This window comes from Hemiscyllium ocellatum, chromosome 18 (genome assembly GCF_020745735.1).
Source record: "Hemiscyllium ocellatum isolate sHemOce1 chromosome 18, sHemOce1.pat.X.cur, whole genome shotgun sequence".
NCBI lineage: Eukaryota > Metazoa > Chordata > Chondrichthyes > Orectolobiformes > Hemiscylliidae > Hemiscyllium > Hemiscyllium ocellatum.
In genome coordinates, this window is record NC_083418.1 from 52,940,910 (window position 1) to 52,957,085 (window position 16,176).

At 42.8% G+C, this 16,176-nt stretch overlaps 1 protein-coding gene across 1 annotated transcript in view; it reads left to right on the forward strand.

Annotated features, from left to right (window-relative positions):
- Positions 1 to 608: 608 nt before the first annotated feature.
- Positions 609 to 16,176, forward strand: part of LOC132824467 (alpha-parvin) — a 125,962-nt gene continuing 110,394 nt past the window's right edge. The window contains exon 1 of the mRNA XM_060839009.1: positions 609 to 1,113. Within this exon, the coding sequence (XP_060694992.1) occupies positions 981 to 1,113 (133 nt within the window). The 5' untranslated portion in view covers positions 609 to 980. The remainder of the gene's footprint in view (positions 1,114 to 16,176) is intronic.

A 16,176-nucleotide genomic window follows, 5' to 3' on the forward strand; every position in this document is an offset into this window, starting at 1 on the left:
TTGGCGATTGGCTTTAGCGGTGTAGAGGTCAGTGTGCCAGACTACCACTGCGCCCCCTTTATCCGCTGGCTTAATGGTGAGGTTGGGATTGGAGCAGATGGATTGTAGGGCTGCGCGTTGTGAGGGTGAGAGGTTGGAGTGGGGGAGGTGGGGTAGACAGGTTGAGGCGGTTAATGTCCTGGCGGCAGTTGGAAATGAAGAGGTCGAGGGCGGGTAATAGGCCAGCGCGGGGTGTCAGTGCTAACCACTGTGCCACCGTGTTCTTCCAGTCACCTGGCTGTCTACGTTGGAATCCAGCATCTGCAGGGTTTTTTTTGGTCTCTGGCCAATTTGGACAGGACAAGGCTCCCATAAACAGCAGCAACAAGACCGAGATGAAATGCTTCGATGTTAGCTGATGAGAGGTAAACATTGGCCCGAGGTTCAACTCAACGACAATACTGTAACTTCCTAACTACAAACTTGTCGAACACAACACGTTGCCCATGACAACTCCCCACCCTCACTTTGGTTTTCAAACCTGATGCCTACCACATTTTTTAAAAAAAAACAAAAAATACAGGGCACTCCTCTGTTGATGCAGAGCTTTGAGATTAAATCTGTGCTCGAGCAACGTTTGTTAGAGGAGTGAACCAAGTTGTAATCACAAAAATGGAGAAGATGTGACTATTTGTTTTTGATTTTGTTCTTTCGGATCAGTCTAGGAGGAAGGTGGACTGTTAGGGTGTGAGTTACTCTTGGAGCAGAGATTCAGTGGGAGTGGTGGAAATAGAGAGACAGGCGCAGTCTTGCCTTGTGGCGCTGTGTTTAGATTCTCACTGCCTCATAGCCCTGGAATTCAGGACTCGCTGGGAATTCTGCTTCCGTCCATGGTTTTTTCTGTCCCCTCCACACACACACACAAGTCAAGGTGTACCGTGTATACATCAGTGTGCACAAACATTTGTCCCCGCTGATCCGGAGCCAGCAACTGACAGAAAATGGCCAGTTCACCTCAGAAATCCCCATCCACTCCAAAATCCCCCATCCCGAAATCCCCCGGCTCGAGGAAAGAGGACTCCTTCCTGGGTAAACTTGGAGGAACTTTAGCCAGAAGGAAAAAGGCCAAAGAAGGTAATTTTTCTTAAAAAAAACATAACGTTGTCTTTCATGTAAATTGTTAACGCACGTCCTGAAAATGGTGCCTGTTTGACTGATTGAGAAGTTTGCAACAAGTTTCAAAAACTTGCAGCTTCAACTGAAAGTGTTTAACTTTGTATGGCTTTGTGACTACCATTAACAGCTCTAACGGGTGCAATGTTAATAATTCACTTCCTTCATTTTAAACATGTTAATGTTTGACGCCTCAACGTGGATTCCAGTTGTGTGGAGTTCACAGTTGAGTTCTGGGCTGGGTGTAGTCGGGCATCTTGTGGAATGTTTTCCGGTTCAGACTCATTCAGTTGGTAATAGAAGTTCTGCGGTTGAACTCGAAAGCCATTCTATCCCCCCCGCCCTGCGTTATCTCTCTCTGTGCATTGCTCTGTTACTGATCAAAAACAAGGTTAAGCCTGCCAATCAGGCGGGACTGCTTATCTGCGGTTGACAAGGAGCAGGTATGCAAGAAGATTAAAAAGCGCCGGATTCTTGTAACTCATCGAGGAGCTTAAACGAAAATCCAACCCTAGAGCAATAGAACTTCCACTGACAATATGTCGTTCATCGTAAATGAATGAATGATTTGTATTTCTTCATTTTAAATTTTAATTATCTGCATTTGTTGAGAGAAATTTAAGAGTGAAGGGTACAGAAGGCCATTCAGCCCCTTTATGTTGACCTCATATGTGCAAGGTCACGTTTGGAGCACTAAGTACCATTCTGTTCTCCCTGCTGTAGGAAGGATTTTATTAAACTGGAAAGGGTGCAAACATTTTTTACAAGAATGTCACTGATACAGGAGATTTGGGTCATAAGGAGAGGCTGGGTAGGTTGTGGCTATTTTCCCTGGAGCATCAAAAGGCTGAGGTGAAAGTGAGGACTGCAGATGCTGGAGATCAGAGTTTTAAAAAAGTGTAGTGCTGGAAAAGCGCAGCAGGTCAGGCAGCATCTGAGGAGCAGGAGAGGTGACATTTCGGGCATAAGCCCTTTAATGGCTGAGGGCTGACCTTGCAAAGATTTATAAAATTGTGAAGGACATAGATAAGGTGAATAGCTGATGTCTTTCCCTAAGGGTAGGGAGAACAAAACTAGAGGGTATAGATTTCAGGTGAGTGGGGAAAGATTTAAATGGGACCTAAGGGGCAATGTTTTTGCCCAGAGGGTGGTGCATGTATCGAATGAGGAAGTGGTGGAGGTGGGCACAATTACAACATTTAAAAGATGTTTGGATAGGTACATGGATGGGAAAGATTTAGAAGGATATGGGCCAAATATGGGCAAATTTAGTTCAGGAAACCTCATTAGCATAGCCAGTTGGGTTGAATGGCCTGTTTCAGTGTTGTCTGAGTCCATGACTCTAATTAGACCATAGCTGATCTGACTTGCTTAGGTGGAGGAGACTTGTGTGTTGAATAAGCAGTGGACCCTTGTGCCAAATGACTGGTTTCTGTGCCATGTACTTACTGTAATTCTTCAACTCTACTATCGATCTCCCTGTCGATGTTATACATTTACACGAGTTCTCTTCGCTTCAGTGGGTACACTTGATTCTCTGCTGAATCTGTAAAGTCCAAAATGCAGAAAACGTGGTCTACTGAGCCCGCTGTTTACCTGACTGATATATTAATTGGGATTTCAAGTAGCTATGCCTTGGCACTTGACATGTGAAAAAACATGTAGTTGGGCTGTGTCAAGAACTTGTTTCTCACAATTCAGTTATTGTTCAACTATTGCAGATGGTATGCAAAACATTTCTGAAACCCTGCTTGGGCCCATTCTTGGCTCCATCCATAATTAGCCATAGTCTAAAAGTCCAACATCAATTAGACTCTACCACTATGGGCATCTACTCCTCCCCACCTCTGTCTTCCTGCAAGGACCGTTACATTTGCCAGTCCTCCTTCTGCGCTACTCTCCCCACTGACCACCCCCCGCCCCAACACCCAGATGCCTTCCCATGCAACCCGAAAACATGCAAATACTGCCGGTATACCATCCCACTCATTTCCATCCAGGGCCCCAAGTTCACCTGATTTTCTTCCAACCTAGCTTACTGCATCCGGAGCTCACGATGTGATCTTCTCTAAATTGTGGAGACCAAACATAAATTTAGGGACCAGCTCGCCGAGCATCTCTGCAGGGGCCAACTGACCCTCCCAGTCACCGCCCATCTTAATTCCTCTCCCCACCCCCTTTCTGACATGACCATCCTTGGCCTCCTCCTTTGCCATAATGAACCAAACCACAAATTGGAGGAACAACACCTCATCTTCTGCTTGGGCAACCGAGAGCCCCCTGGAAGGCTCAACACTGAGTTCTAGGAGAAAGTGAAGATTGCAGATGCTGGAGATCAGAGCTGAAAATGAAGAAGGGCTCATGCCCGAAATGTCGATTTTCCTGCTCCTTGGATGCTGCCTGACCTGCTGCGCCTTTCCACAACACATTTTCAGCTCAACACTTGAGTTCTCCAATTTCAAATAACCTCCCTTCCTATACCCTGACTCCATTCCCAGTCCCTCCCCCTCCCTTCCATTCCTTTCAGCCACCTACCGGATTCATTCCTCCTATTGACCAACAAGGTTGTACTACCTGCTACCTGTCTTTGCCTATCCCCACTTCACCACCCTGTCCCCCACCACCCTCTTTACCTGCAGCTCCCCCCACACCCATCTCCAGTCCTAAAGAAGGGTTACGCCCAAAATGTTGACTTCACCTCCTGATGCTGCCTGGCTTGCTGTGTTCTTCCAGCCTCCTGCTTGTCTACCATAGTCTAGAAGGGACTTGAGGGCAGAATCCTTCTGTTTGAGAGATGTAAGTGGTTATATCTTGAGGGTCACCACTCTCCATCAAAGATGGCTGAACAGATATCCATCCTATTCCTACTGTCTACCTTTGATTACTAATGCACATGACCATGCTACAATGGAGTTTCCATGGCCAACAAGGCCTAGAGTGGATATTAACTCAGAGCTTATGGCTAAGCTCTAAACTACAAGGCCTTGTCCTCAGTTGGAGTATTGTGTCCAATTTTGGGCACAAGACTAGGGAAAGGATGTCCATACCATTGAGAGAATGAAGATTTTATGGGAATATTGCAAGTGATGAGATATTTGTTTTCACCTTAACATGGAGGATCTGAAGAATAGGTGAACAGGAAATTTGATAGAGATTTTCAAAATTATGTGCAATTTGACAGAGTGGATTTCCACTTGTAGGAGGGTCGATAACTCGGGCACAAAAACATTAAACAGGTTTCATTTGGAATGCAATGCCTGAAAAGGAAGTGGAAGCAGATTAAACAATAACTTTCTCAATGGGATTGAATATTCACTTAGATACAAAAGCTCTCAAATCTGTGGGACAATAATGAGGTGTTGAGGGAGGGAGTTGAAAGTCTGGCGCTGGAAAAGCACAGCAGGTCAGGCAGCATCCGAGGAACAGGAGAGTCGATGTTTCGGGTATAAGGCCTTCAGCAGTGGAGGGGTGGGGGGAGATGAAAGATAAATAGGAGGGGGGAGTGACGTTGGGGGGAAGAAAGATGGAGAGGTGGGACAGTTCAAGAGGGCGGTGCTAAGTTGGAGGGATGAGGTGGGACGAAGGGAGGTGAGGAACTGGTGCAATTGACATTGATGCCATGTGGTTGGAGAGTCCCAAAATGGAAGATGAGATGTTCTTCCTCCAGGCTTCGGGTGGGTTGGATTCGGTGGTGGAGGAGGCCCAGGACTTGCATGTCCTTGGTAGACTGGAAAGGGGAGTTGAAGTGGTCAGCCACAGGGCGGGGGTGTTGTGTGTGTCCCAGAGATGTTCTTTGAAACATTCTGCTAGTTAGCATCCTGTCTCCCCAACGTAGGGGAGACCGTACCGAGAGCAATGGACACAGTAGATGAGGGAACTAATTGTGTAGTTCTTTGTTATGCTGCAGAATAAACTAAATGATTGTACATTCAGCTGCATGGTTCAGCAATTCTTAATCTTATATATTTTATCTTTTGTCGAGATGAATCCTTTTTTCAGAGTTAATTGCTGGTGTCCACAGAGATTTGTGCTTGAGCATGGTTTGAAAGTCATATTTTACTTGCAATGGGATGGGCTAGGTGGCAACCCTAGCTGAGAACATTTTATTTGTCTCTGCTGCGTTTTGTAGGGCTTTCACTCATTGAGACCCAGACTTGCCAATTACTTGTTTGGACAAATGAATAAGAGTTGAAAATGTGTTGCTGGAAAAGCGCAGCAGGCCAGGCAGCATCCAAGAAGCAGGAGAATCGACGTTTCGGGCATGAGCCCTTCTTCAGCTAATGCTCGAAACGTCGATTCTCCTGCTCCTTGGATGCTGCCTGACCTGTTGCGCTTTTCCAGCAACACATTTTCAGCTCTGATCTCCAGCATCTGCAGTCCTCACTTTCTCCCAAATGAATAAGAGACCAATGGTCAAAAGTTGTCGACTTCAGTTGACAAATGTTTGCTTATTTGTTTCATTATTAATGAGGTTAGTGGTTAGCTGTCTCCTCCTTTCACTCAAAAGGTCGTGAGTTAAAAGTTCCATTCTAGTGAGTTGAGCACAAAACCTAGACTAATGCTACAGTCCAGGACAGAGGGAGCACCATGCTGGCCTAAGGGCCATAGCATTGGGAGGTGAGTCATTTAACTGTGATACTGTTTGCCTCTGCCTTCCCAAGTGCAGATAAAGTGATCACATGGCTCCACTCTATGAAAAAAGAGTCTTCAATGTCCAAGATAAATACTTGTTCCTCAGCTAACATCATTAAAAAACAATTATCTGGCTGCTAACACACTATCACTCCAGTTCCTACATTGCAAAAAAATCTACAATTTGAAAGTACTTCATTGGCTTTGAAGTGCTTTGGAACATCCTGAACTGGTGAGAAGTGCTATAGAAATACATGCTCTTTCTTTGAATAGTCTGACAGCGTAAAATGGAAGAGCCAGACTGTGTTGTTTTGTTTTGCTTAAAAGAATCAACTTTGACAATTGTACTTCTAGCCCCCAGTGCCCTCCCCCCTCCATTTCTCATTGGATACTGCCTGCCCCTCAGCAAAATTATCTGAAAACGCAACATGAGTTTTGACATGAACGCTGGCAACACTCAGCACTACCTTCACCACCACCTCTTTTTTTCTTGACTCCTTCATTATAGCTAAATTATCTGACTGTTCATGGAGAGCATAAATTCCATCCCATTAAACATTGAGAAGAGTAATGCATTGTTTACCCTCTCTGCTACAGACTCTGTTCCAGGACTAATGACTGCATCCCTCTTCCTTGCAGTGGTCTGAAATTAAAGCTCATGACCCTGGTTTCACAATTGACAAGTGATGAGCTTCTGACCACATAGTCACACCATTATTAAGGCTTATCTTGGCTTCTCTGTTACTGAAGCTTCATTCATGTCTGTGTAACCTCTAAACTCATTTATTCTGATACAACTGGCTCATCTCCTTCGTTACACCCACTGTAGACTTCAGATCATTCTTAACTCTGCTCCTAGTCTCTTAACTCTCACTGATTCCTATTTGTGGATTCACCACATGCTGGCTGACCTGGTTTGCTTACAGACAGTCGAAGTCTTGGTTTTTGAAATTCTCCTCCTTGTCTTCAAATCATTTCAAGGCCTAGACCCTTTTCAACCCTGTAGTCTCCTCCAGCGGAAAGTGAGGTCTGCAGATGCTGGAGGTCTCCTCCAGCCTCAGCATTATCCATCTCCTCCTTGAAGATTCCCATTTATAACTGGTCCATTATTGTTGGCCGTGCCTTCTGTGGTCTTGGTCCCAAACTCTGGAATTCTCTCCGTATTCGGTTTTGCCTCTCTGACTCATTTTCTTTCTGAAGTCATTCCTTAAAGTATACCTCCTTACTCTAGGCTTTTGGCCATTTGGCCTGATTTCTCTTGTGTAGCTTCTAATGTCAGATTTTGTTTTAATTTATTCCTGCAAAATACATAGAGGTATGTTCTTACATTAAAGGCAGAATACCAACACAAGTAGTTTTGTTTTAAAGCTTATTTACGTACATCCACTGTACTGATAAGTAAGAGATTATATCTTTAGAACATTAAAGTTTATGAAGTGGGTTGGTGGGGTAGAGACTGGGAGGCTATCTGGGAAATCTAGAAGACGGGAGTTTGGTTTTGAAGCAGTGAGTCAATCATTTCCGATTGAGAAGAGGAGAAATTTCCTCACACAAATGTTTGTGAATCTTTGGACTTCTCCATCCCAGAAGATTATAGATAATAATTGAATATGTTCAAGGCTTAGGTGTTCAGGTACATAATTCTTTGAAGTGTGCATCACACATAGACAGACTGGTTAAAAAAGATGAGTTTTGAGAAGATTTGTAGCTCAGGTTGAGGTTCTGGATGTAAGTTTTCTCACTGGTTAAAAAGGTGTTTGGCACGCTTGCCTTTATTGCTCAGTCCTTTGAGGATAGGAGTTGGGATGTCATGTGCAGGATGTTGGTGAGGCCTCTTCTGGTGTCCAGTTCTGTTGCCCAGTTATAGAAAGGATGTTATTAAGTTGGAGATGGTTGAGAAGAGATTTACCAGGATGTTGCCAGATATGGAAGGTTTGAGTTAAAAAGAATGGTGGGATAGATTGGGGCTTTTTTTCACTGCAATGTTGTAGGTTGAAGGTTGATAGGTGACATTATTGAAATGTATAAAATAATCAGAGGTTTAGATAAGGTTAATGGTAGGTTTTCTTTCCCTACGATGGAGAATTTCAAGACTCCTATTTAGGATGAGAGGAGAGAGATTTAAAAAGACACGAAGGGCAGATTTTTTAGAGTGGTTCACATGTGGAATGAACTTTTTGAGAAAGTGGTGGATATGAGCACAATTACAATGATTAAAAGACATTTGAATAAGTACACAAATAAGAAATATTTAGGGGAATTAGGTGCAGGCAGGTGGGACTAGTTTAGTTTGGGATTATGTTTGGCATGGAGTGATTGGACTGAAGGGTCTGTTTCCAAGCTATATGATTCTGAGGTATTAGGGATTTGGAGGAGCCCTGGGAATTGAGGGATGTGGGGACAGGCAGAAAAGTGAAGCTGACACGGAATTTTTGCCACACAAACATACAGCATAGGAGCTGCAGTAGGCCGTTCAGCTGCTCCAGTTTGCTCCACCATTCAGTTTGATCATGGGTGATCTCTTTTGCTTTGAATTCCACCTTCCTACCCTATCCCCTGATTTCTTGCCTGATGAGAATCTATCCAACTCTGTTTTCAAAATATTTAATTACCCTGAATTTCCAGCACCACCCTCCCCCAAAGTAGAAAGAAAAAAATTCTCCTCATTTCTGCCCTTATTATTTAAAATATGTCCCCCAAGTTCTGGGTTAACCCAGAAGAATAATCATCCTTTCCACATCAAGCTTGTCAAGATTTTCAGAATCTTATAAACTTCAGGTGCCTGTGCACTACTTCTGAACTCCAATGGAAACAAGCCCAATCTGTCCATTTATACTTGTAAGATAGCTCACTCATTCAAGTTACATCCTCCCTTAAATATGGAGACCTAAACGGCACAAGATGTGGTCTCATCCATGTCTGATTGAAGCTTAACATTCTTAATTTTATGTTCATTTCTTCCTGAGATAACAATTTGTTCAACAACAACAAAAACAGAAATTGCTGGAAAAATGCAGCAGGTCTGGCAGCATCTGTGGAGAGAAAGTAGATTTAATTTTTCAGGTCCAGTGACTCGTCAGACAGATCTTTGGCTTTCTTGATTACGTGTTGTACCTGCATCCTGACCTATTATGAATCCGGCACCTTGGAATTCCCTGGGCTCATCCAAATCCCTAATACCTCAGAGTCATACAGCATGGAAGCAGACCCTCTAGTCCAATCACTCCATGCCAAACATAATCTCAAACTAAACTAGTCCCAACTGCCTGCTCCTTATCCCTCTAAATATTTCTTACTTGTGTACTTATTCAAATGTCTTTTAAACATTGTAATTATGCCAACAACCCCCACTTCCTCAGAAAGTTCATTCCACATGTGAACCACTCTGTAAAACAATCTGCCCTTCATGTCTTTTTAAATACTCTGCTGTTTCGTTCTTCCTGCTGAAGTGAGTGACTTCACAGTGTGCTGCATCACAATGACTGCAGATGTTGGAAACCAGATTCTGGATTAGTGGTGCTGGAAGAGCACAGCAGTTCAGGCAGCATCCGAGGAGCAGCGAAATCGACGTTTCGGGCAAGAGCCCCTCATCTACCAGATTTTTATCACTCACTCAGCTTATCTATAGCCGTCTGCAACTTTGTCATGTCTGCTTCATCATATACTCTCCTACCTAGTTTGGTGTTGTCTGTGAATTTAGATAATGGGTCTTTGTTCCCTAAATCATTGATGTAAATTGTATAATATTGAAGCCCCAGCACAGACACCTACGGGACTAATATCATCAATATAACTTTCCTGCAGTAGTTTCTTTATGATTGAGTGACCATTCATCATTTCCCAGACCAAGCCTCCATGACTTAATAGCCCACCACATTAACAATGTTATGCCAAATCTTTGGATTCACTTGAAAAAGATTGTCCTACCTTGGTAATCTATATTAGTTACAAGGGATCAGATCTGTTAATTTGGTTGTAAAGGTGTAAAGAGTCCTGTTTTGAATTTCTGATAACTTGAGACCAAAGGGTCTGTTTCCATGCTATACATCTCTGATTCTATAACTCTCCATTCTTCAGTGAAGTTGCAGCATTTCAAGCCATACAAATTGTATTGTTTAGGGTGCCCTTTCTCAAAATGAAAATTCTCTGTAAATAAAAATCAAATATTAAGTTGTTACAAGGTGTTGGTACTTGGAAGCTGAAAAATGTAACTGGAAATTGCAAAGAACTAAAATGGCATGTTGGACCCAAAATTGGCTCAATGATAGCACTCATGATGGTGGTAGAAAGCTTGGTAACTGGACACTAGTATCCACTGACATAAAACAGGGATCAGTGTTGGCTCCCTTATTGTTTGTGATATATAAAAATGATATAGATGAAGTTGTAGGGAATATGATAAGTAAGTTTGAGGATGACACAAAGATATGGATTAGTTGGTCAGATGGGAGATCAGTTGCAGATGGAATTTAACCCTGTAAAGTTTGAAGTGATGCACTTTGGAAGAAGTAACAGGACAAGGAAGTATTTAATGAATGATGGACACTAGCCAGCTCAGGGGAACAGAGGGCTATTGGGGTGCTTGTCCACATGTTAGAGAAGGTGGAAGGGCAGGTGAACAGGTCAGTTAAGAAGGCATATGGGACACTTGCCTTTATCAGTGGTGGCATAGATTGTAAGAAGCAGAGACGTTATGTTGGAGCAGTACAAAACTTAGGCCAAAACTGGGGTAGTGTGTACAGCTTAGATCTATAGGAAGGATGTGATTGCTCTGGAGGGGGTGTAGATGAAATTCACCAGGATGTCACCTGCTGAGTGCTTTGGCTATGAAGAGAGGTTGGATAAGCTTGGGTTGTTTTCTTTAGAGCAGAGGAGGTTGAGAGGGGACTTGACTGAGGTGTACAGGATTATGAGCGGCATGGACATGCTGGATAGAAAGCAAGTTTTCCCCTTAGTTTAAGGGCTAATAATGAAGGGACATAGTTTTAAGGTGAATGGCAGAAGGTTTATAGGGGATTTGAGGAAAACTTGTTTTAGCCAGAAGGTGTTAGGAGTCTGGAATGCACTGCCTAGAAGGGTAATGGAGACAGTAAACCACATAAACTTTAAAATGTATGTGGGTGAGCACTTGAAATGTCATGACATTCAGGTCGATGTGCCAAGAACTGGTACGTGGGATCAGTGTATTTTTTTTCCTGGATTTATTTTTGACACAGACACAATGGGCCAAAGGGCCTCTTCTGTGTTGTATGATTCCCCTCGTTATATCTTGCAAATCAGACAAAGATCCAGTTATGAATGTTGTGTTTCTACTAGCCAGCCAGTCTTCTCACCACAATAAAATGCCACTCCCAACACCATGAGCTTTTATTTTCTTTAATAATCTTTGTGGTATCTGGTCAAATAACTTCTAGAAGTCCAAGTATTGTATGTCATTAGGCTCCCATTTATCTGTAGTGCATGTTACTCTCTCAAAACATTTCAATAAATTGGTTAAACATGATTTTTCTTTCACTAAACCAACCAGATTCTTCCTGATTTAACGGCACATTCTCCTTGACACGTCATGCTATTCAGCCTATCGTTTCCTGCTTCACACCTCCCTTCCTCCTTGAATAGAGAGGTTATATTTTTTAAATTCCAGTCCAATGGAACTTTTCCTGAATTTAGAGAAATTTGTAAAATTATATCCTACCTCATTAACAACCTCTTGTAAGAGCCTAGGATGAAGTCCAAATGTTAACCTAGAGCTCCTTCAGTACCACTTCCCTTGAAATTGTATAAAAGTTAAAAATCACACAACACCAGGTTATAGTCCAACAGGTTTATTTGGAAGCACTAGCTTTCAGAGCCCTGCTCCTTCATCAGGTGTTTGTGAAGAATAAGCTTATCCTACACAACCACCTGATGAAGGAGCAGCGCTGTGAAAGCTAGTGCTTCCAAATAAACCTGTTGGACTATAACCTGGTGTTGTGTGATTTTTAACTTTTGTACACCCCAGTCCAACACTGGCATCTCCAAATCTCTCACTTCTGTCTCCTGGTTTACAGCTATTTTTGGAATTTTATTTATGCTCTCCTGTGAAGATAGAATCAAAATATTTATTTTTATGTACCATTTCCTTAATTATCTAATATTAATTCCCCATGCTGTCTAACCAGATGACCAATACTCATTTTACTTTTTATAAAAACCTGTAGAAACTCTTGCTGTTTTTACATTCTAACCAACTTCTTATTCTCTTTTCTGCACAGCTACTCGTCTTTGCAGAGTTATATATTTTTCCTGCGCTAGGTGCTTTCCCTAACTTCCTTAGTTAATGATACTTTGAATGACAGAGCAGTCTCGAGGAAGTGTGTGGTCTACTCCTGACAGTACTGCACTATTTTTTGCTTTCTCCAGTTGTTCAATGAGCATATTGCTTCAATTGTAGGTAATTCGATGTCCCTTTTCCAAATGTGCATTTTAGTGGAAAAGTTTGTCTTCTGTGATGTCAGGAAGCTAAAATCCAGCAATACTGAGAGTTTATTCAGCGCTGGGTGGTGATCACAGATCGTGAATTAGTCATCAGTGTAAACTGGGTATATCCTCTTTGCTGTGTTCCTGTGGAAATTACATAGCGTTAATAAAATGTGCATGTGGTTGAATTCATGTTTGAATTAAAGGTCTTGTCAACTCCTCATGCTGACTAGCCCTAACAAATGAAGACAGTATTAAGTAAGCAAACACATCCTATGAACAAACATACACAGGAACTAACATGTCGTCTCATTATTATCACATGCTATTTTGGGAGGAAAATTGTTTCCTACCTTAGAACTGTGACCATGCTTCAAAATTAATTCATTTGCTGTGAAAGGTTTTGGGATGTACTGAGGTTGAAGATTTTAGGAACATGAGGAATAGGAGCAGGATTAAGCCCTATAGCCCCTTGAGACTGCTTCATTATCATGGTTGATCTACTACAGTATCTACGCATCCCTCTTGAACTGTTGATCTGTGTCTTGGAGACACTCAATGAGTGTGCAAAGCTCTGAGGTTAAAAAAAACTTTTAAGGTCTACAGCATTGAAGAAATTTCTTCTCATATCCTTAATCTGAGTTTATGATCTGCACTTCCCCTTTTGTATGGGATGCCAGGTTTGTCTATCCAGCTCCTTCCAGTTGCCTGTTTTGCTGAGTGTGTAAATGAGGTGTTTCCTTCAATAGTGGGCAGATGGATGAAATAGGTTCCCCATTCCAGCACTTATGACCACAATCACATTTTGACTAATCTTTTATTTTCCTTTACCGGAGCATGTGGTTACATATTTCTTGCCCAGCATGGATTTGATTAAGCACTATTTTAGGGGCAGCTGCCTGCTGCTCGGGCAGTGATAACTTACTAGTTCTTTCATTACTCCATCCATCTAGGTAGTGGGTTGGTACGGGCTGCATTTATATTAGCTACTGCTTCACTGAATAGCCAGCATGATTTTGAACATTGTCTTGATGTCTTAAGCTTTTGTAAATGAAGACGCCAGTGTAGTTTCTATCATCTCTCAAGGTGTGAAGGCAGGGTATTGTGGGACAACACTGAGAGCCATTAAATTGGAATGGGATTGAGCACCCCCTGAATTCATAAGAATGTTCAGCTGCAGCTTCATAATCTCTTGTGACAATGCCAGGACCGTGGGGAAAGACAGTATTCTGCAGCAAAGTGAACTACAGTCGCTTTGTGACGGTGCCACCTCCATGATATTCTGGTACATATTTGGACAAGGTTTACCTCTGTTTTAATTGTTTATCATTGTTGATGAGAGGCTATTAGCTGAGAGTCATGTCCAGGCTCACCTCCAGATGTTATGGTGGGTAAGCCACCCTCTACTCTCTCCAATGTTTTTTCTCCCCCAGTGGTAGGCTTGTTCAGGTTAAACTCCAACACAGCTGTCCTTTCTGGCTTGGGCTGAGGTATCAGCTCAGGGAGCATCATTCCAGTAGGTCCAAGTTAGAGAAGGACTCGATGACCCATTGTCTTTCCTCCAGGAGCTACAGTTCTCAGCAGTTACCCTGTCAAGTCCCATACGAATTTTGTACGTTTCAATGAAATCACCTTATTCTGAACTCCAGATATTGACCAATTCTTAAACAATCTCTTCCCAAATTGCTCATGTCAGGGATCAAAATTGTATCATCTCCAAGGCCAGTATGTCTTTCATTCATTATGGAAACTGAACTGTACCTGGTATGGTCTCACTGAAGCCCTATGCAGCTTGTGTGATAACATTTTGATTTGTGTACAAGGACTCCAAGTTCCCTCCAAATGCAAATGTTTAAGAATATTTTACCCTTTCACAAATCAACTGATTTTCTCATCTTCTACCAATGTGAATAACCTCACACTTGCCCACATTTACTCCAGCTAACAGCTTCTCATTCAATCACTTAACTCGCCTATATCCCTTTCCAAACTCTCTCTGTTTTCCTCACAGGTTACTTTCCACTACCTTCGCATCATCAGCAAATATGCAAATATGTGTTATTGACAGATCCGTTACGTGGGTTCAAATTTGGCAGATGGAATATCATGGGATAACATTAGCTCACTTTGGCAATAGGATCAGAGAGCAGAATATTATTTAAATAGAGAGCGACAGCAGAAGGCTGCGGCACAGAGCGATCTCGATGTCCTTGTAATGTGAAGCGCAAAAACATATTGTGAAAATGCAGGAATTAATTAGGAAGATAAGTTGAATGTGGACCATGATTGCAAAAGGATAGTGTATAAAGTGGGAAAGCCTTGCTCCAGAAGCATAGGGCTTTGGTCAACACATATTTGCAGTACAGTGTTAAAAATCACACAACATCAGGTTATAGTCCAACAGGTTTAATTGGAAGCACACTAGCTTTCGGAGTGATGCTCCTTCATCAGGTGATTGTGGAGGGCTCGATCGTAACACAGAATTTATAGCAAAAATTTGCAGTGTGATGTAACTGAAATTATACATTGAAAAATTGATTGTCTGTTAAGCCTTTCATCTGTTAGAATACAGTGATAGTTTCACTTCTTTCATGTGTAAATCACAAAACCTTTTTTTAAAGTTGCATTCTCGGGTTAGCTGTTAACAATGGTGATAGCTAGACAATATGTTGAAGGTGTTAGCCCCCTGTGTTCTCTGTCAATGACCTGATGTTTAGATTGATTCTAATCAAAAAGTGAGATAACAGAGTTTTACATAAATTCATGCAGTTTTTGAGCTCAGAGTTCTACATGAATGTATGCAGTTTTTGAGCAAAGTGCAATGTAACTCTGCAAGTACAAATTCACCCCACAAAATATATGTGTGTATGTGGGTCTTTGTCTGTGTGTGTGTGTGTGTGTGTGTGTGTATGTGTGTGTAGTGAGTGCAGAGTGTCTTCCGTCTGTGAGGGTGTTTGTGTGCGTGTCTGTGTGTACCTGTGTCCGTGTGTATGTGAGAGTGTGTGGGTGTGTAGGAGGAATATCTGTGTGTGTGTGTGTGTGTGTGTGTGTGTGTGTGTGTGTGTGTGTGTGTGTGTAGTGCAATGGTGATCACCTGTAATGTGACATGAACCCAAGGTCCCGGTTGAGGCCCTCCCTATGGGTACGCAACTTAGCTATCAGCCTCTGCTCGGCCACTTTCCTCTGCTGCCTGTCCTGAAGTCCACCTTGGAGGATGGTCACCCGAAGGTCCAAGGTTGAATGTTCTGGACCGCTGACGTGTTCCCCAACTGGGAGGGAACCCTTCTGTCTGTTGATTGTTGTGCGGTGCCCATTCATCCGTTGTTTTGGCCTTTACTCAGTTTCCCCAATGTACCATGCCTCCGGGCATCCTTGCCTGCAACGTATAAGATAGACAACGTTGGTTGAGTCACATGAGTACCTGCCATGTACAAGGTGAGAGGTGTTCCCACATTGAATAGTGGTATCTATGTCCACAATCTGACACATCTTGCAACGTCCACCATGACAGGGTTGTATGGAGTTGTTCTGAGAGCCGGGCAGTTTGCTACGAACAATGATCTGTTTGAGGTTTGGCGGTTGTTTAAAGGCAAGTAGTGGAGGTGTGGGGAAGGTCTTGGTGAGGTGCTCATCCTCATTGATAATGTGTTGCAGGTCCCGAAGAACATGGCGTAATCTTTCAGCCCCTGGGCAGTACTGAACAGCGAAGGGTACCCTGTCAGTTGCAGCATATGTCTGTCTCCTGAGGAGGTCATTACAGTTCCTTACTGTGGCACGTCGGAACTGGCGGTCGATGAGTTGAACATCATACCCTGTTCTTGTGAGGGCATCCTTGAGTACTTCCAGGTGTCCATCACATTCCTCCTCATCTGAGCAGACCTGGTGTACGCGTAAGGTTTGTCCATAAGGAATGGCTGTTTTAATATGTTTTGG